The 21,422-nt window shown below is 45.2% G+C and overlaps 1 protein-coding gene across 1 annotated transcript in view; it reads left to right on the top strand.

Moving 5' to 3' along the window:
- Nucleotides 1-20,754, top strand: part of POLE (DNA polymerase epsilon, catalytic subunit) — a 241,781-nt gene extending 221,027 nt beyond the window's left edge. Inside the window, exons 46-49 of the mRNA XM_085636412.1 lie at nucleotides 4,633-4,833; nucleotides 10,580-10,705; nucleotides 17,086-17,175; nucleotides 20,019-20,754. Coding sequence (XP_085492538.1) covers nucleotides 4,633-4,833; nucleotides 10,580-10,705; nucleotides 17,086-17,175; nucleotides 20,019-20,132 — 531 coding nt within the window. The 3' untranslated portion in view covers nucleotides 20,133-20,754. The remainder of the gene's footprint in view (nucleotides 1-4,632; nucleotides 4,834-10,579; nucleotides 10,706-17,085; nucleotides 17,176-20,018) is intronic.
- The last annotated feature ends 668 nt before the right edge of the window (nucleotides 20,755-21,422 follow it).

Raw genomic sequence — 21,422 nt, 5'->3', positions numbered from 1 at the left:
TTCTTAAGTCCCCAGTTGTTAACCGTTTTCTTAAGGGCATTACGCATACATTCCCACCTGTGCCCTTCATAATGCCTCAGTGGGACTTGAATCTTGTCTTGACTTTTCTGATGTGCTTTCCCTTTGAGCCCCTTCATAACTGTCCCTTACGTCTTCTTACTCTCAAGACGGCTTTCCTGGTAGCTATCACCTCTGCCAGGAGAGTGAGTGAGCTTCAGGCTCTTTCTTCCAAACCTCCTTTCCTTTCTGTTCATCCGGACAAGGTGGTTCTGAGGACACATCCTTCTTTCTTGCCAAACGTCACGCCCTTCCACATCGGGCAGACCATCACTTTGCCCACCTTTTTTTTTTTTCCGCCTCAGCATCCTTCAAGGGAAGAGGAGCGGCTCCACCGTCTGGACCCAAAACGTGCACTCGCATTCTATCTGCAGCGTACACAGCAGATCCGGGTGGATGATCAGCTCTTTGTTGGCTATGTGGGCGCCAAAAGAGGTCGGGCGGTGCACAAACGGACCATCTCCCGGTGGGTCGTTCTGTGCATCAAAGCCTAATACTCCTTGGCCAAGAAAGAGCCTCCTGTGGGACTGCGTGCCCATTCGACCAGGGCGACTGCAGCCACTACTCCCTTGGGACGCGGTGTCCCCTTGCAGGATATTTGCCAGGCAGCTACGTGGGCCTCGCTGCACACGTTTACCAAGCACTCTACTGCCTTGACAGTCTGGTCCGGAGAGATGGCTTCTTTGGCCATTCTGTGCTCCGTGACTTTCTGGTGTAATCTTGTTCGCAGACCCACCACCGGGGTTGGTATTGCTGGGGTATCTATTTTAAGGTAAGGAATCTATCACTAACGTGTCTCTTTCAGATGCACAAGTTACTACTTGTGTAACGATATATCTGGAAGAGACATTAGTTAGTGATAGATTCCTTACCGCCCCACCCATCCTTCCCCGTTTTGCGAACTGATTACTAGGGTTAAGGTCATCCCCTTTTAGGGTCCTAGTTTTATGCACCAAAGGTCAGTTTCTCGCATGGCTCTGCGTTTCGGCGCAGCAAGTTGTGTACAGAACTGACATCAGCGTGCATGGGTGGCGCCTAAGTAGCCTCCGTGACGTCATCCCGGCACGCACGACACCAGTGACAGGCGCGGAGCCGCATGGCGCCACCTACTGGCGGGCAGGAGTACTGCTAAGCAGAAAAATTTCCGGATCCAGACTGACACCTGGGGAATATTCTAAGGTAAAGAATCTATCACTAACTAATGTCTCTTACAGATATATCGTTACACATATAGTATCTTGTGCGACAAGTGGGTGCCGAATATTGTGCAACATCATTATTCTCTTTGTTTCAAGATACCCTGTTCTTCATTGCAGCTGAAGAAATCAGATTTTTTTAGCTGAGCTGAATGTACTGAAAGAGGAAAGGCAGATTTTACTGCAAGAAAGAGCCATAAAACCAGTCCTTACATGTCAAAGAGAGGGCATGTACTTCATTTATTTATTCATTCAAAAGAAATGTCCCAAAAGGTCTACAAACCAAATCTGAACCTGATAAGGACCAGAAGGTGGATAAGAAAATAAGTTTTGGATGTGGCTGGCTCTACATCAGATACCCCTCCCAAGTAAAGGTAGACTGCAGTGTGTATTCAGTCCATCTTCACAATGCCTTCTTTTGCTTCCATGTGGCACCAAAACAAAGGAAATTATTAATGTTCCTGGTGTGGAATTGACATTACCAATACAGAGTTTTTAGATTCAGATTGACCTCTGTTCCCAGAACATTTTCGAAATGAATGACCGTGGTAACTGCTTTTCTTCAGAAGAAAGAATCTCCTGGGAGCTGAACAACAGGTTAGGAACTGTGCAGGAATGCGTAATTTCAAGATGGTCTCTCCTCTTTACTTGTGCAGTATTTTCTGTCTTGATCACAATCCTGTCTGTTGTCAGCAATAGAAAAGGGGCTTGGTAGACAGACCTTGTTCCATCATATTTATGTGGTAAGTTCCTTGAATGCTCAAGTTGCCCCGATTGGCTCACCAGCCAATGAGAAATTGATCTGTAACAATTGCTCGAGTTGATGTCTTCTGTGTGAAGATCCTTGATCTTGGCTGCTTACTTTGTCTAGGATGGGCATTTGAACTTATCAAAATACTGCATGGAAATGCTTAACGAATCTGAAGCCTAATAAGAGGGTGTCCAATGCCTTCAAATGGAAAATGTTGATTGTATAGTGTCAACAGAAGAAGGTACACTATCTCCTGTTAAGAAGAGATTAATTTTCTATTCATCCTATATTTAGCTAAAACCAGTCTACAACATTCATCAATCACAATTCATTTAGCAGCCTACTGAAAGAGCTCTTCTCTGAGACCCTTTACTATACTAGTTTTGACGTTTTCTTAAAAGGTTCAACAAAGGTTTGTTATCCATTTCAAAAACCATCTTCCCCTTGGGAACTTCATGCAATTTTAGCAAGGTTACTGGCTCCTCTGTTTGAGCCTATACACAAAGCCTATTTGCAGCATCCTTCATGCAAAGTTTCTTTTCAAATTGCGATTACCTCCATTTGAAAGGTTTGTGAAATCCAAGTGTTGTTAATTCAAGAACTGTACGTGATTTTCTATTCAGATGGAATATTTTTAAGGACCAATCCTTAGTTTCTTACCAAGATGGTACTAGAATTTCATTGAAATCAGTCTATCTACTTGGAGAAAACTAAGGAGTTCAGGACGATTTGTCAGCTAGTCTACGACTATGGTTAAAGATCGGGTTATCGCACCTCTAATCAGTTAATATTGAGGTAGATTATTTCTTGCATCTGTTACTAGCTAGCAGACCCTTGCCAGGAAAGCCTAAAGCTCATTTGACAAGGGGAAAAGTGGCAAAGTCCACTAGATTAAGTAGCGTCCTGTTTTAGGAGATTTTTAAATCTGCACCTCGGGAAACTCTGCACTTTTTTTAATGCAATGCCAGACCCGGTGCGGGGGTTGGCCAGACTGCAATTAACAACCTTTTTGCGTAATTTTTGTTTTGTAGTTGCTTAGAGCTTAGTTGAGTCTACCAGTTATGTTTTTTCCTTATGCTTTGAGGGATAAGTTGTCTATTCTGTTCTAATGGATATGGCTATCAATGAAGATCCTTCAATGTTAAATTGTAGGTATCTTCGTTGAAGTCCTAAATCACCCTACCTTCTCCTCGCATTAAATACAAGTTAGTAAGGAATATCCTCCTTGGAGATGAGCCTGAGTTTGTCAAAAGAACTGCTGGTCTCCAGCGACTGCCAGTACATGGACAGTGGGGGATAGTCCTCTCCTCAATTCTTAAGTCCCCAGGAGCGCATTTTCCTGCCTGTCTACTTGTTTCTTAGCAATTGCAAAGCAGCAAGTAGCTATGCTGCAAGAGGTTTTCTGTTCTTCTCTAGGAATGTTATCTCCTTGTTCTGGTGTATTTAATCGGAGTACACTGACACTCCACAGAATAGGGAAGAGGGATGGCAGAGTAACCTCTTCATCAGGATACCAGTTTCACATGCAGTCGGGCACTCGGGGCAAAGGTACAGGCCAGTTTGCAATGAAGGAGACCTTCTCATCACAGCCAACATACTCTGGGAGTACATAGCCAACTGTTTATAAAAAACCTTTGCGTCATTACGATTTAGATCGTGATAATAAATTCTGCAGATTAAAAATATATAATTCCATAACTTGTTTTTTACTTTATAAACATTACCCTGTACAGCGGCATTCCTGAATTAATATAGGTAATAACAGTATAAATATAACATTTATATTTTCAGAATCACTGTTTTCTGGATAAGAGCTAGTGCAACTTGATACTGAAAGTAGGCTGCACTATGGGCAGAGAGAAAACGCCAATCTCACAGCTGTATTTAACAGTGGGAGTATCGTGAGCTGATAAGACTTTATACTATGTTCACTATCAATTGTCCTAAGTCTTTGATTAGGAGCCAAGCTGAAAATTGTATTGGATGGCGTTATAAAAGTTTAGAAAACAAAATCTCAAAAGAATGGTAAGTAGGGAAACACAATTGAGCTATCCAGTTTTGAGACATAGACACGTTGCAGATTTAGCAAAAAATAGATGCTGTGCTATGGAAGGAAGGAACAGGACTGTAGTTATACATGTGATTCTGTTAAGCAATTAATGTCAAAGTGTTAGGCATTTTGCAGCATATCTCTTTAGGACAAACAAAAAACTAAGTCTCTCTTCCAAGATCCTCTCCGGAATGTGTTATGTTCTATAAGGATGTGACAAAAAAAAAAAATCCATTACAAAAAGGATGCGTGTGTGTTGACAGTGTCACTCAAGCTGCTATGTTGGTCTTGATATATGAAGAAACCTCTAGACATAAGAGATGGAGGGAAAAGGTCATGCTGTTACTTTCAAAAACACTTGCTGAATTAAGATAGTGAAGTGGAATCCACATTGAAGATAGTACTTACAGTATTTATTTTATATTTTAAATTGATAAATATTTGTTTTTGGCAATTAGTGCCCAGAACACTCCAAACCCACTCTATAGTTAGGATGTTGGATGGAAAGCATATTTTGGACTCCATTTACATATTTAGACATGGTTAGATGTTTTTTATTCGACCCTGGTGACTTGTAGGTGCTGTCGCTGGATGCCAATATCACCAATCAGGTGAACAAGCTGAAGCGAGATCTGCTGCGCTTGATAGATGTGGGTGAGTTCTCTGAGGATGCCCAGTTTCAGGATCCGTGTCGCTCGTACATCCTGCCTGAACTCATTTGCAGGAACTGCAATTTCTGCCGCGATCTGGACTTGTGCAAAGACCCAACGCTTGCTCAGGTGAGGTGAATCTCTATGAGAAGTGTATCCTCTGTTCTGATGACCTAAGGTGTGTAGGCCTGTGCTCTTCCTAGTGTTGGGATTAAAAATGCAGTGCATGGGTGTCATCCTTTCGCCTGCCTCATTGTCCGTTTTTCCTTATTTCACATTCTTTTCCTACTACCTTTTGTTCGTCTGTCCGCTTGTTGTGCCATCTTACTTCCTTCCTCTGCAACTCCCGAGCTATTGCCGTGGTGTTCTCCTCTGTTTCACTGTTACTTTCTTCTGTTTAATTGTTGCTTTCTCCTCTGTCCACCTTAGAGAGTTGTGGGAGATCCTGAGATGTTGGTGCTTGGAGGCCAGTCACTGCTCAGCCAGATACTGGTGAACACAGCTCCCTGCTGCTTCACTATATTCACTAGTAGCAGAAATGGGGCCGCATTTATTTTTGCCCAGGGAGCAATCCTACCAAAGGCCGGCTCTGGGTGTCCCCCTTACTGCTCCCGTTACTGACCTCCTTGGTGCTCCCTCCTCTGTCACCTGTGCTGGCCCCTCCTCTGTCACCTGTGCGTGCCCCTCCTCTGTCACCTGTGCTGGTCCCTCCTCTGTCACCTGTGCTGATCCCTCGTCTTTCGCCCGTGCTGATCCCTCGTCTTTCGCCCGTGCTGGTCCCTCGTCTTTCGCCCGTGCTGGTCCCTCGTCTTTCGCCCGTGCTGGTCCCTCGTCTTTCGCCCGTGCTGGTCCCTCGTCTTTCGCCCGTGCTGGTCCCCCGTCTTTCGCCCGTGCTGGTCCCCCGTCTTTCGCCCGTGCTGGTCGCCCGTGCTGGTCCCCCGTCTTTCGCCCGTGCTGGTCCCCCGTCTTTCGCCCGTGCTGGTCCCCCGTCTTTCGCCCGTGCTGGTCCCTCGTCTTTCGCCCGTGCTGGTCCCTCGTCTTTCGCCCATGCGCCTGCTGGTCCTTTGTCTTTCACCCGTGCTGGTCCTTTGTCTTTCACCCGTGTTCTTTCACGCGTGCCGGTCATTCCTCTTTCACCCGTGCCGCTCCCTCCTCTGCCCCCTTGCTGCTCAGTCCTCTGTTCACTGCCCCTACATTGCTGATCCCTCATCTGCCTCTCGCCTACCTTTGCTTGTTTCTCCTCTACTACCTGTTGCCTCCTTTCTCTGTCCACCATACCTCCCACCTGATATCAAACACCCCTTTATTTCCAAACTTCAGTTTTCCCCCTTCCAAAAACCCTGGCTCTATTATTTGACCTAATCCGGGGAATTGTGGTCTATCCTTGAGGGTCCACCTCCTCCTCTCACTGTGTATCTTTTCCCCTCACTGTGTATCATCCCCCTTCCCCTGGGTTTTCCTGCGTCTTCTCACCATCTTTTGTTCAACACAGGTCATCCGCCATCTGCCTTACACTCCCGGGCTGACTATTCCTCCCCTTGTGGGACAATCACCCACCCCTCCCTCTTGTCCCCCCCCCCTCCCCCCTGTTTTCTTCCCCGCCTTCTCCCTTGTTGTCTCCTCTGCCTGCCTCCCCCTAGTTGACGTCATCCCGCTTCCCACTTGGTGTCTCCCTCTCCTTCTTCCTCTTACCCCCAGATAGTGTCTACACTACCATCACTTGGAGCCTCCTTCTTTGGCCACCATTATCCTTCTAACTTGTTCACACGAGGTGTAGGAGATTAGGATCTGCCTCTTACGGTTACCCCCACTTTTTACTGATGCATCACTGCTTTGGACTTAGACTGGGGTCTTGAATAGCAGTATCCCATTCAGTCTATCTGCTTTCTCCAGTAAATTGATTGCATGTACTTTAGGTACACTCCATATTGGATTCTGGGGTGCCCTTATCAGTTCCTACTATATGGTACACCATGTACCCAGGGCATAGGTACCCCAGAGGCCTGCCAGGGGCTTAAGCATGTATTGTGCCACCCCTGGGAGGCCATTCAAAATGACACCACAGGTCTGCTGCTGCAGCCTGTGTAAGGAGGTGCATGCACCCCTTACTTAGATATAGTTTACCTATATCTATTCTAAATCACTGCACATATAAACCTATCAGTTACCCCTATGGCAGGCCTTATCAATCCTGAAGGCAGGGTGCTGGGTTTTGTGTGCGAGGGAGCCCTTGCATGAGCAGAGCCCCTCTGCAGCCTTCGGAACCTATTCTCACTGGTTGTCTGTGATGCAGCCAACCATATATATTTAAGTGCATTATAACCTTGAGGTAAATGCTAACTTTAAAACGGCTGCTTAGAAACATTTCGTGTTTGGTGTCAAACACCTAGGAATCATACCTCCGCGCCTATAACTGGCGGGGGGGGGGGCAGGGGGGGATGATTCCACCCTCCTAAAGGGACTCATGTGAAACATCGGTATAACCGGTACCAGCTTTCTCAACCTAGGCTTCACAAAATGGATGCTGCCAGCCACAGACACGAGTCTGCTCTCCTGCTGCTGAGCCAAGCTCGAGCAGAGGAAGACCTAACAATAGGTTTCCTGTCACAGAGAGGTGTGACCACCTCCCAGACAGGCTTTAGTGTATTGGGGCTGGGTGGGTGCACTGCTAGAGTACCGGAAAGTCTGCGCTGGTGGCACATTTGGTGTCCCTGTGCATAGTCCAGCTCAAACCGGTTGCAGGAGCCATTTGCTCCTGCTCTGGCGCGAAACTGGACAAAGGACATGGGTGTAGCCACCCCTCTGTCCCCAGAGTTAGTCCAACCCTTTCCCTGGGTATAAAGTGGAAAATCTGATTACAGGACTTTGGATTCTACCTGGACTAAACTCTGCAAGCAGAAACCAAGTACTTTGACAGTCTACACTTCGCTGGACGACAGAAGAATCTCCCTTGGAGTAAAGGAGTTACACCCCTGCAGCAGCAGGCACCTAGACGCATCTGAGCGGTTTGCATCTCCCTAGCTCCTGAGGACTGCGAAGATTTCTGCAACACAGGAGGTGGGTTCCCGAGCGTCCCTGAGGTCGATCTGCTCTCTCAGCAATCCTGAGACCAATATCCCTCGTGGGGACCGGGCAACCCGAACCCCTGTGCACCGTGTACTTTTGCAGCAGCATATGCTTTTTGGCGATCCCTGAGCCTGTGCTTTGGATTACGTGTAGTTCCGACCCCGAGCAGTATTTCCACCGAAGATCTCCGGCCTCCACTCCACGAGTGCTCTGTGGACTGGTGCTTTATGATTCCGCTCGAGGTTCCTTCGTGATCCATGGTCTGATGGCCTGTGGGTCCTGGTGAGGGTCACTTTGATTTTCCTTGGGCTTCCCTGGTTGCTCCAGACGTGCCCTGACTCCCCATAGCTTGGAGAGTATACTGGACCTTGCTGGACCTCACTGTAACCTGTTTCCTCTGCCCGTGTGGGTTGGTGTTCAATCCGTACACTGACCCTCAGCAAGCGACATCCTTCGTGGGACAGCCCACCTCCGGGCTTTAGTCGTCGTCTACGTCTCCTGGTCCCTGTGGCTGCAGAGTCAAACATCCTATCTTAACACCTGAAGCACCCAACTTCGGTGGGCATTCGTCTCTCAAGCCCCTGGTCACCCTGAAGTGACCCAGACTCTGTCCCCTCTGCTTTCAGGTTCTTCTCACCTCAGATCCAGGCTTGGATTCCACCGGACACTTAATCTTCCCAGCAGCAGCAGCACTTGCCATTGAAAACGATGAGAGTTTCCGACACCACTTGACCCCTATGCACCCGGCTCCTCTGGAATAGGTAACACGGGTACCGCGATACTGAAAAGGGTGCTGGCCTTAGAACCGTCTATGTTCCAAAGGGTTTGCTTGAAGTCCTCTCTGAAGTGTCCTTAAACTGTAGTTTTCCAACCGTGACTTTCCCATAGAGTTGTACGGAGCACGTGTCTGTGTTCCCACACTGCACCCGTCCTCTGGGCTCCCTGTGTCACTCCTTTGGGTGGTTCCTTGGGGTCCCAGCGATCCTACATGCTCTAGGCACTGTCTAGTGAAGTCGTTGTTGTTATCCCATTTTTTTAGTATATGGTTCGGTCACCCCCTGGAGCCCGCTGTGTATAGTGCTATTTACTGTTGTTCTATTGATTAAGTATTGTGTGCTTTGTGCTCTAATCTTGTATAGAGATTAGTAGAGTGTGTTTAGTAATAAATACATATTTTTTATACAACATTTGTGTGGTTCTCCTACATTCCTTCAAGACTTAGCCTGAAGGCTGCTCTCCATAGCTACCACTAGTATAGCTTCCTTAAAGGTTTTCTTTGACCTAATCTCCATAAGGGTCGTTTGGACTGGTGCAAGGTGCCCACTTTAACTAGTGGACAGCATATACCAGGCCAACTTCTCACACAAGGGGCTGCTACCCCCCCCCCCCCCTCCATTACTCTTGGATCCTCCCTCCTCTGCCTCCTCACCCTCCGGAACCTCCTTCTACAGCCCTTAGTGCTTCGCTCTTCTGAATGTCCACATAGTACCTTTATACTCTCCTCACCACACTGGGGCTTCTCTCAAGTATCCAGCTTAAGGGGAACCATTGTCCACCACCCTCCGACCCACCCATCTGCCCTCGGAGGCTGTAATAACCCATGGTGAACATACTGTATTTTATTCTTGCTTCAAGAGGCTTTGGGCCAGTCTCCTTCAGCCATTGGCTTCTTTCACTCTGAACCTTTGTCCATTGGCTTGATGACCCCTGTCATATTTTGAATCCGTGAACTGGAATATTTTAGTCTCGATATTTTGTTGGCTGTTTTGGTATTTCCTGCCTGCATTGGAATAGCAGCCCGATAAAGGGTAGAGAGTAAACATTTTTGACAAAAATGGATGCTACATGAAAGAAAGGAGCCCTATTTATTGTAGCATCCATTTTTCTCTGCTCTATTCAGTGTTGCTGGACAAAGAGCACTGGCAAATCAATACATGATGTTTGTATGGCATGCGTGCATCAAATTAGCCTTCCACATAAAAGTGAAACCTATTGGCGTTGGCAGTACTAATTTATATATTTCTTTTACCTCCGGGTATAGAAATATTCAACTCTGTTCTCATTCTATCTGATCTAACCCTCTTCCATCTACCCTTCCTTTCCAAAGTCCAGTTTATTTTCTGTCATCTGTGCCTATACTCCATGTTTGTGGAATGCTTCTTTTTTGTTCTAAATGCAATCTCTCCAATATCCTGGTGATCACATAAATGGCATTCTCCCCAACTTTGCATCCGTTTTTCTTGGGGTCTGTTGCTCAACTGCAACCAGACATTTACCACATGCTGGCGTGTCGTGCTTTGGTGTGCCCATCTTATCCTAGTGTTTGTCTTGTACGGAATATATGACTGCCATTTTTGCTGTGCTGTGTAAGTGGCCTATTACCCATTTAATGAGCAGGTGCCAGTTTTATTTACTTATCTTTAAGCTAATCCAAAATACGTTGCATATGGGCTAATTACATGTACTAGTTTTGTCTTTGTTTCAAACTGATAATATGAATGGTTGGTCTTCATTCTGAGAGGCCTCGAGAGGTCACCCTTAGTCTGACTTGCCCTTTGGCTGCACATTCTAGCTCATTGGCTTAGGTAGGTAATTGCTTATTCTGATGTTCTTTGCTCTCCTGACCTTTGCCTAATCCCTACACAATCCCGGAGAGAAACGTTGGATTCATAAAATGCCTTCAACGTGCAAGTGTACAACTTTAAGGTTACTAGTCGTTTACCCTGCTGCAGTCATTTATTTTTTACTCTAGGATATTGCTTCGATTGATATCCACCCTGCCCTCATATTATATCTGTTTTCTATGCAGGACGGGTCAATCTTACCCAAGTGGATCTGCACAAACTGCCAAGCGGAGTACGAGTCTGACTTCATTGAGATGGCCTTGGTGGAAGCTCTGCAGAAGAAACTGATGGCGTTCATGCTGCAGGATCTGGTGAGGCACTACTGCTGAGGACTGGGGGTGGAGATCCTAGGTGACTACCCTGCAAGGGAAAGCTGCAGAGTGAAATCTGCTTCACTAAACCACATGGAAACCAATCAGATCCATCTTTAGCCCTCTAACTCGGTCACACCAGGGGCAGCTACCCCTCTCTGCCTCCTTTACCCTTGGAGCTCCCCTTCCCCCCCCCCCCCCCCCCGCCACCCTCTGGTACCTCCTTTCTCTAACTGTCTTCATTGCAAGATGAGTGTGAAGGGGGCATGTATGTCATGCAAAACTCCGCCTTGAAGTTTCTCCATTTAAATGCACTTGCATCAGGAACACACTGTAGAAAAACTGCAGTCCTTATCTATTGACCTGTTTTAGATTGAGTACTTTCCTGCGACATTGAATGCAGTGACCCTGTGTTTTAACACCTACCACAAGGTGCTACCCTCGCAGTCAAAAGTTCCTAACTCCTTTACGTATATTGCATCAGTTTGGGAATCCCAACTGGTTTTTCTCCTTTCTGAACATTTTCCCAATTTTCACTCAAGACATTAGTTGAACTAATACGTTTCATTCCAGGAATATGCTTCACTGTGGATTGGTCTCTTGGAAAATGCATACTTAACTCTATTGGAACACAAAGACTTCAGAAAAGTCTTAAGGCACATCTTAAGCCTTCAATGCGTGCCCTGCACGTGTGCCAGTTTCTGAATGACCGTGTTTCCTTAATCCAGAGGATCACCCCAGCTGTCTTCAGTGCCTAGTTTTATCAACTCTGCTTCTCATGCATATGCCTGGGGTTTGGGTCCGGGCACCAGTCCTTGCTGATGCAGCCTGCTCTCTGCCATGCCAGAGAAGGCCATATTTGACAGGCGGACAACATTTTAAAAAAATGTTTAAACCTACAGGTGACCAGTTTCCTCTTTTTGTCCCTGTCCTCTGTTTTTCCATGGGCTTGGTGGTGTTACAGGCAATGTCTCCTCAGCTGAAGATAGCGTTCTGTCATCAAGCTCAGGAGGTTGTTTGCTGGTAGCATTTCAAGTGTGAGGCTTTATTGTAACCTACTTGCAAGCAGCGTAGGGCCGACGAGAGCGACGAATGAGAGCCTGGTCTTTGTATTGCTAAGTAATAAGAAGTCCAGTTTGATTTGGAAATAGTTTTTAAAATGACTTTTTGTATCTATGAAGTGTTCTTCATATAATTGTACTTATCTTTGGCCTGAACTCTGTCAGATGGATAGAGTATGAATACTCTATGGTAACTGTAATCATTAAATTGTGCTGCTGTCTCCAACGCATTTAAGAGTGGCAAGAGATTTTTATCACTATTGCTCTTATTTACCCTTATTTCTCTTGAATATTTTTGCACTTCAAATTGTAAACATAGTTCGTTTCAGGACATTTGCAGCACTTTTAAATCCACCTTTAATCTCACTTGTCGCTGCTGGCCTTCAGACTATTGCCCAGTTTATGTAGTTCTCCATTTAAAGAGCCCATCACTCATCTGCAGTGGTTTCTCCTGCTCTATGTTCCCTTCCCCTTCTAGATCACAGTCTTAGTTGAGAAGGTCATTGCTGTTGGAGCTGATGCACTCAGAATTTCCAGGGCCATGGTTGGCCCAGAGTAGATGGGGGCATTCAAGGACGTGATGTTGCAGTGTTTTTGGGTGATTCTGGGGTCTCCTGAAGTGCCCTCATGGATTCACTGGGCCTCCAGTTGAACTTCTGCCACAGGATCCCTCCCTGGGGTCATCTGCCCCATTAGGCCCGCACCCAGGGTCTTGCTGGCGCCAGGCTGTGCATTCACACACCCTTTCCTTAGGGTCACGCTGGTTCCAGACTGTTTCGAGGCCAGAATTACAGATAATGGAGGATCATTTTTGCTCTTTTTACTGACGCTTTACAGTACACTCGTCATGTTTCGGATGACCAGGAGGCGCACAGTATTTCTTCTCACACGCTCTACACTGATCTGGTCTATACTTAGATTTCCTCAACGCTACTGACCTTGACTACTCTAAAAAAAAAAAACAGCGTTGGTCGCTGCATTTGGTTCACCTACTGGAGAAAGCTTATTTTTCCCACTGGTAGTTCACAGAACCACAGAAGTGGTACAGTTGCATTTGCCTCCCGTGGAAACTACAGCGAATTTACACACAAATTATGTAGCTAGGTTCTTCTACTACTCTGCAATGAGACCCTGACTGAGCTCTTGATGGCGGCCTGGTTCAAGCTTTGCTCATTGCCGCAGGTGAACTTATGAATTGGTAATTGCCATACGTCTATCGGGGGATCCTGTCTCCTTGACACAGCAACTTCTGACACCAGAAATTATTGTTGTACAGGCATCTGCCAATAATGTAAATCTGAATGTCTTTCCTAAGGCACTGTCAGGCAGGGAAAGCACAGTGATGCACTGGTGAAGAGTATTCTCCACAGCAAGTCGAGTGGTACACGTCCGCCAGAATCTTGTGTGAGATATTTTGACCACCTAAACCAGAAGAATTCAGAAAATTGTTAGTTCAGGAAGTTCACAATGTACAGGATGCATCCAAGTACCTTTTGTGGGCTGGTCTGGGCACCATGGACTCAGTTGATTGGCACCAGTGTGGTGGTATGGCGTAGTGCCTGGATGCCTGCCACAGTTTTTTCAGTTTTCCCGGTGGTTAAGGCGTCTCCGACGCATGTGCCTATTGATCGCACCAGGCTTTTCAGCAAAAAGGTGGACTTTGCTTCTGAACATTTAATTGGAAGATGAGCGACGGCTTACGTTTTGACTCCGTTGTCTCCGACTTGTCAATTTCTGCAACAGTGCTGGAAATTCTGGGACTATTTGAGGAGTCTTGCCTATTGCCAGAGGCAAATCTGTCCATCAATCGCTCAGCCTTTTCATTCCTATGGGATTCGAGGTGGTAGCTGAGCAGGGGCCATCAGACAGGGCTGCAGTATTCCTAATCATCAGCAGCAGCAACTACCATATTCATCTGAGCCCCCTCAGTGGCTGCCTGCGGCTGTTGGGGGATATTGGAATGTTTTTGATTGGCTGGCGCTCAGTTACCTCAGACTGGTGGGCCTTAGGGGTTGTTCACAATGGTTCTGCCCTCCCATTTCTGTCTACCCCCATACCTGTTTCTTCTGTTTTTTATCAGACTTAAGCGGATCATTCCACCATTCTCTCATAAGGACAGTCACTGCTTACCAAAAGGCCAATAGACAGTTGTTGAGGCATGGAGGGGCATGGGATACTACTCCAGGCACTTCCTGGTTCTCAAGAAGGGACAGCAGTCTGCATCCAATAATCGATCTTCGGTATGTGAATGGCTTCCTTTGGAGGCAAAAATTCGAAATGTCCATGTCCTCTCTGCACTAGACCACGGTGTTTAGATGATGTTCTTGGACTTGCACAATGTGTATTCAATGTACCTGTCCTTCAGTCTCTTGGGTGTTTCCTCAACTTCACTGTGGGGGTACTAGCAGTTCCAGTTTCACTGTTCTGCCCTTTGGCCTCACCTTGTTCCCGAGGGGTGTTCATGAAGATGATGGCTGTGGTCGCTGCTCATTTGCACAGGATGAGAGTTCAGATATTCCTGTACTTGAGGACTGTCTGGCTTGCCACAGTCGGTCACGAGCCATTGCAGCTGACAGTTCTTCTTTTGTCTTCCCTGGGATTCTTCATCAACAAACTGAAACCCCACCTTCGGCCAGGGCAGAGGATTCCCTTTATTGGGGTTATTCTGAACACTGTGAATTTCACAGCCTGTGAAAAATAACCCTCCCCCTTCGCCAGGTTAGAGGATTCCCTTTATAGGAGTTATTCTGGACACTGGATTTTAGTCTGTCAGAAATAAAAAGAATCCCTCCTCCCTTGCCCCCTACTTTAGTCTCGGAAAAAGCAGAGGCAACGCATCAATCTACTGGAGATGTGGGCTATTCGGCTGGCTACCAATACCTTCAGCATTTCATCGTGGGCAGCCCTGTTCAGGTTCTGACGGACAACACAACCACCATCTAGACTGCAACAAGCAGGGCAGTGTGCGGTCATATGTGCTGTGCCAGGAGGCACTGAGATTGTAGCACTGGCTGAACTTCCAGGGCATTTCCCTGGCTGTCATCCCTCTGGCAGGCTCCCTTAAAGACGAGGTGGAAAAGCTCAGCGGACCCCATTTAGCTGCCCATGTGTGGTATCCTCAGCCGGTGGTAGTTCAAGGCAGGTGTGCCTTGGATAGATCTCTTCACTTCGGCCATGAATGCTCGGTGTTGCACCTTTTGCTCCCTGAAGTTTTTTATCTCTGGGCTCCCTGGGGGATGTGCTTTGTTTTCCATTGGCGTCCAGTTGCCTTAATGAATTTCTCACTCTGCCGCTGCTTCCTTTAGTTCTGAAGGAGGATAGGAGGTTCAGTTCATCATGGTACCCTAGACAGGGCTTGGAAAGTTTGGTACTCCTATCTGCTGATTCTGAACATTCGTTGCTCTCATTCCCTACCTCTTTTTGGAAGGGGGGCCTGCTGTCCTTACAACAGGGCAGTGTTCTACATTAGAAACTCCACAACCTGCACCTCCATGCATAGATTTGTGTGGAATCATCCGAGTGTCTTTGACATGACTGTAGAATTTGTGGATGTGATTTTGACTGCTTGACAGCAGCCCACCAAGTCAATCTATTCTGGCCACTCCACTAAGTTTGGGGCTTGTGAGAGGACCATTTGGTTGATCAGCCTCAAGCTAAGCTTTTCTGTCTTTGCCCCAGCAAGGCTTTGCTTTGGACAACATTAAGGGTTACTTATCGGCCCTTTCAGCCTTTAAGTGTCTTTGCCTGATCAGCCATCTTTGCTCTAATCACTCGTCATCTTTTTCATTTGAAGGGCTTAGTTATAAGTTTCCTACTGTGCCTTTCATTATGCTGCAGTGGGACCTTAACTTGGGTCTTAATGTTTATATTTGAATTTACGCACACTTGTTCTCTGAGGTTGCTGATCATTAAGACCGTTTTCCTCTTTGCAGTCACCTTGGCAAGTCAACTCAATGAGCGCTAGGCACTGTAGTCACAGCTTACTTTCCTTCTTACTTTATTCTCTGACAAGTTGGTACTACGAACTTGGGCAACCTCTCTTCTGAAAGTGGTGCTGCCATTTCATGTGGTGTAGTCCACTCTTCTCTGGGCTTTCTTCTCTCCATCTTATCCTTTTAAGCAGGAAGGACTGTACGAAAACAGACTCTTTCAAGATGGATCGTTCTGTCTATGAAGAGATACTATTCCTTCGTCAAGAGGGAGTTTCCTGAGGGCCTTCGGGCTCATTCTGCCAGAGCTAAAGCCACCCTCTGCAGCTTTAGCCTTGGGTGTGTCCTTGCTGGACATCTTCCAGGCTAATATGTGGGCATCTGCCCACATCCACAGGTAGGGCCATTTTGACTGTTTGGTCCTGCAGGATTTCTTGGTATAAACTCTACTCCTCAGATCCACCACTTGAGAGGAGGGAGTGCTGCTTTGGTATATATTCAAAAAGTGAAGAATCTGCAGTTTCAGTCACTGCATCTGAAGGTGAGGAAGTTGCCTTTCTAAAATGATGTTGATACGCATGGCTATAGAGTACGGTTTTCACTTTCGGAGGAGGCTGATGTGGAATCTAGTGGCGCCACCTACCAGTATGCAGGCACTGTTGCAGGAAACATTTCCAGATGTACTCTGTTGCTTGTGGGGAAATCATGGGAATTCAAAAGATGAGAAAACTGTGGTTGGAGTAAGGGCCAGAAAAAGTTACCAAAGGTAAGTAATTTGTTTGATTAGCCCAAAGTGTGCTACCCTATTCTCCACACTTCTCCTTATGACATGAGCCCACTTGTGTACCGAGACCACTTATGGCAGCTCTCATTTCCTCACACTGAACAGAAATTCTTCCACTAAACTGTAAAGTCAAACCTGCAAGTCGAGCTGTAGCTTTAATCAGTATGGCCAAAGGAACTGTTCATGAGGCCTCCAGCTTGCACCATATAAGGATTCCTGGTACGGACGTCCAGCTTGCACCATTCTGTGCAATGCAGCCATTTACACGCGCTCTGGCTTGGAGCTAATTCGGGCATGTATTAGACATCACTACAGAGCCATCAGTGGCAGCCATGCTGCATACTAATACATTTCTTTTGCCAGTCGGGGAGGGGGGGGGGGGGGGGCGTTACCGTCTTATAATACGTTTCCCCAAGGCAAAAATATTCAGAGGCATAGGACTGGACAGTGGATGCCTACACGGAAGAGTGATGGTTACATGGACACCTCTGTTGTGTCTTCGAGGTGTAGGGTGGGTTGTGGACTTCAATAGCCCTTCATTTCTAGTTTCTTGTTTCCCAGATGTCTGGAATCTTAACTGTTTTTTTTACTCCCGTTCTGTTTTAGGCTTGTATGAAATGCAAGGGAGTGAAAGAAGCCAACATGCCTCTATACTGCGTTTGTGCAGGGGACTTTGATCTTACCATTTCCCTTAAGGTATGTAAACCTTGTCCTTGGAATTTCGTCTCCATGTCCAATTTATTGGCACTCCGCCCCTCCTCTTGCATGGCAACTTTTTGAGGATGAGAGTGTCATAATTACTGGCTTTTTTTCTGTATTTGCTCCTTCCTAAGACGCATATCTCAAAAATTCAAAATAATTACTACATCCCATATCCGTTTTCTCTACTTTCCTCTACTCTGTTGCTGCCACGTAACATATCTGATAATCCACTCCTCCCATCTCAGTGTCCAACCAGCATACATTGGTCTTTGACTTCCAGAGTCCTCCAAGAGTTATATCTTCTTAGTGTACTTTGAGAGGTCCCAAAAATGTTAGTATTTCTTTTAGCATTTTAGTGTGAAAGTGTTGATTTCCATGGTTGACCTTTGCACCAAATCTGCAATTTCTCTTAAACGGCCAGGCCATACACTTCCAAAAACCTCACTATGAGATCCACAAGTCAACTCGTGTAGTTTAAGGAAATTGTGCACAAGTATTGTTGTTCTATGTAAATAACTTGTTTGTAAGTAAGTCAGTAACCTTAGTGAAAGAGAGAGATTGAGTTATAGACCTGTGTGTTGCTAGAGTAAACCTCTATGCATTCCTTGCTATAATGTTTGGGAAGGATGGTGGGTGTGACTCTTTCTTAAACATGGGTGCACACGTCCAACCTCAGGGTATTGTTACAATATGTATAATCGTACTGTGAAAAAAACTATTTACCTCATTAAGCGTCTTATTATGTAAATAATCCTCGGGGAAATGGCAGTCCCTAGAGCTTTCATAATTGCTGATGATGTGTCCTGTCCCTAGTCAAATAGGGTTCTAAATTACTAACAGTTTTCACTAAGATTGCATGTCGGACTGACAGTTTCAATATTGCAGAGTCCTCCCGGTCTGATGCCATCTTGTCCATAAATGCCGCTGCAACCCATTTGTGATCAGAGCTAACTATGCTGCTGGCAATAGCATATAAATTGAGCCTCACTAAAGACATCATATTATGGGAGATATAAGCTAGCCACAGGATCAGAAAGGGATTGTCCAATTTTAAACAATCCTGCAATATTAATCTATTAAAACCATGCGCCTCCTCTGTCCAAATTGTTAGTCAAGGTTTTAAGGGGCAAAGTCGGATCTGGTCAACAATGTAACCTAATCCCAGTTCTTCATGGACGATTTCATAGGGTGCTACTTGAATCAGTGTCACGAGGCGATAGCCCCATAATCCACTGCCATAACTTGCTTGTGGGGCGCCCCTAACCCTGAAAATTTCGAAGACCGATTTATTGTGGGTGCACCCAAGCCAGCGTGAGAAATCGCCAATGCTAAACGTGGCTCTATTAATGGGCATCACATTCTGGGTTATATTTGGGTGCCAGTTTAGACCAGAGTCCATTTTACCCCTAATCTGCTGAATTTCTATAGGTTTGTGTGTGAAAAATCTGTTTTAACTATAACATGCCTTTAACCTTTGTTTGTTTCAGTGAATGTATGTGTGTGTATAAGCACTCTGCTATTCATCTTGTATAAAGGGTCAGGGTCTGTTCTCTTCTCTCTCTTCTCTCTCCTGAAAAAAACAAAGGTTAAGGTAACGTTATAATTTGGTGAAGTTTTGAGTTTAAAAAAAAAACCATTCATCCGTTATAGTTAGCATTACAAACTATAACTTGCACCCCTGCCATGCACTATTTATCTTGCATATAAGCTCACTCATGACCTATTCATTCTTATCATTTATCGCATCATCCAACGAGTGTGCAAGTTTGTTTTACAGTTCACATAGTGGCGAGTAACTACCATATAAACTCTATGTAACTTTGTACATAACTGTGTAGTTATAGAACACATTATAAATGTTTGCATTCAAAAGTAGCTGTGTGCAAGTGACAGTTACTTGTCTTCATTATGCCTCACACAATCTTTTGGTTCTGTAGAAGAAAGATTTTGTGTAGCAGATACTAGCTTTTCTAAGCAACCTTCAGTTATTAATAGACTCATATCAGCATGAAAATGTGTACATTACATAGCAGAGTGTGTGCACCAGGTGCTAAACTATATACATTTGCTTGTTTTACTTCAGAATATCTAAAACTGTTTCACCCACAGTATGAAGAGTGTAAGTAGTATGATCTATATAGCACCTTCAGATCTTCATTATTATAAGGAAATAGTGTCTTCTTTGACATCTGTTGCATAGAATGTTCACTGTTAGTTTATTTTCAATACTCTATGGTGTATTCCTCATAGGAGTTTCAATGTTTGGGAACTGTGTGGTATAAAATAAACTCTCTCCTTTGAGTAAACATTGTTTGCAGTTTTCTACTGATAGCAACTTAATTTCTTAATGTAGGTTTGGTTTGTTTCAGGGCTTTGATGCAGATAAAAGCTGTCTGTACTAGGGCAGTTGTTTTGGAATTGGCATTCACTATTTTGGGATACTCTGAACAGTTGTATACAAATTAAACACCGGGTTTCCTGTATATATGTGGTTGATTGTCAATGTGAATTATGCTTTCTGTAATACAATAGCAAATTATACAGCAATAAGGGGGAAAACCAAGCTTGGATGATGTCACAATGACAAAGGATGAAAGACAGACCCTTTAAATGAGATGGGTGATGAGTATCAGACTGCCTATAGAACATTTCCATTTTCGATACAAGAGTGCCTATTGAATATTTGCTTGAATGGTCACTTCTCCACCCTTTCATTTTATGCTCCACTTCTTGCTCCTTTCTGGCGGCTGCCAAGCCCTGACTTCTTTCGGTCAATTCTTTCCAGTGAAGTTATGATGCTCTTGTAGTGACTGATTTACCCTGTTTTCATTACGCAGGTATTTGTGGAACAAATCGATGTATTTAAAAACATCGCTCAGCATTACAACATGCCTTTCCTAATGGAGACCATTGAATGGCTGCTGCAAAGGAACCCCCATATTAAGCGATAGGATGAGCTTGGGCCTACAATCCCTGGAAAAGCAGAAGATTCTCTTCTAAGACACTTTCCTACAAGCAAGGAAAGCTGCAAGTTGTGTACCAAGAGCAAATAGATGGCAACATTTTCACGCCTTGGCTCAATGAATGAGCGCGCTTTTGCTGTCAGATTATCGTATGACATGTGCTATATTCATTTTTGCTAAGAATCCGCAGCAGTAACAGCGGGCAGAGATAAAGCACTGCTTGTTGTGGACAAGAAATCACAAGGGAAGGAAGAAAGACTAGAAAATAAAAACAAAATCTAGAAATGTCAAAGATTGTGATGGGCACTCCACGCTTAAATTCTGAAATGGGTGCAACATTTTTTTTTGTATGGCTTTATTTTGAAAGCCTTGCAAAGCTAGGATAAGATTTGTCTTGCGGTCTGCGAACTGGACATATTGTATAGTCTTCCATTTGGAACATACAAGGAAAAGATGGACTTGTCACGTTACTATGTATATATTGCACAGTTTTGTTCATAGTCCAGTCTGGATACTTGAGCAGTGTTTTTCTGTATAGTATTTACATCACTTTGTGTCTGGTAATCCAATGTGCAAACATGGGTTTTCTAATAAATTGTACTAAATATTACATTTTATGCATTTTTGATTTTGTTCTAAGACTTCATTTCTCCCTTCACGCAGGCGTCTAGATAAGTACTCGCCACTGTGTAGTTCAGCAACACTCTCCTTTGAAAAGGCGTTTCTTGATTTGCCTAGTACTTTGGCCTCCATGGCGGTATATGCCCCAAATTTGCCAGTTGCCTAGTGTAGTCCGCCAAGGTCTGGCATGCAGGTTTTCTTGCTCCTTGCAGGGGAAAAGAAAGTTAGGGGGGGGGGGGGGGGGGGGAATTAATTTCTTTCCCTTTGAGCTACAGTAGAAAATGTTCTACCTGTCTAAAGCAAAACAACTGAAAGGTATTTACAGCACAATTGGGCATGAAAATAAAGCTTAACTTAAAACGTGCTTGTTTAGGTTTGATGTAAATCTGTTCAGTAGCCTTGGAGAGATGTGTTTAAAAGAAGTGCTGGGTGGGCATTAACTGGTTGACACTTTTGTATTTCTAATGGATACTTCTAACCGTGGGTTCCTCACCTTTAGAATATCCCCAGGCCTCCAGACTGGATCTGGAGAATTCCTACATCAATGCTGTCATGTGCAAGTAGGTGCCACTGTTTGAATCTGTGACTCCATACCGCCCTAGACATGACCGAGCAGGGCCACGTTTAAGTGTCATCGATTTACCTCCGTGTGCCAGG

This window comes from Triturus cristatus, chromosome 11 (genome assembly GCF_964204655.1).
Source record: "Triturus cristatus chromosome 11, aTriCri1.1, whole genome shotgun sequence".
Taxonomy (NCBI): Eukaryota; Metazoa; Chordata; class Amphibia; order Caudata; family Salamandridae; genus Triturus; species Triturus cristatus.
Note: the sequence above shows the minus strand (reverse complement) of the source record. Positions and strands in the feature narration are given on the sequence as shown.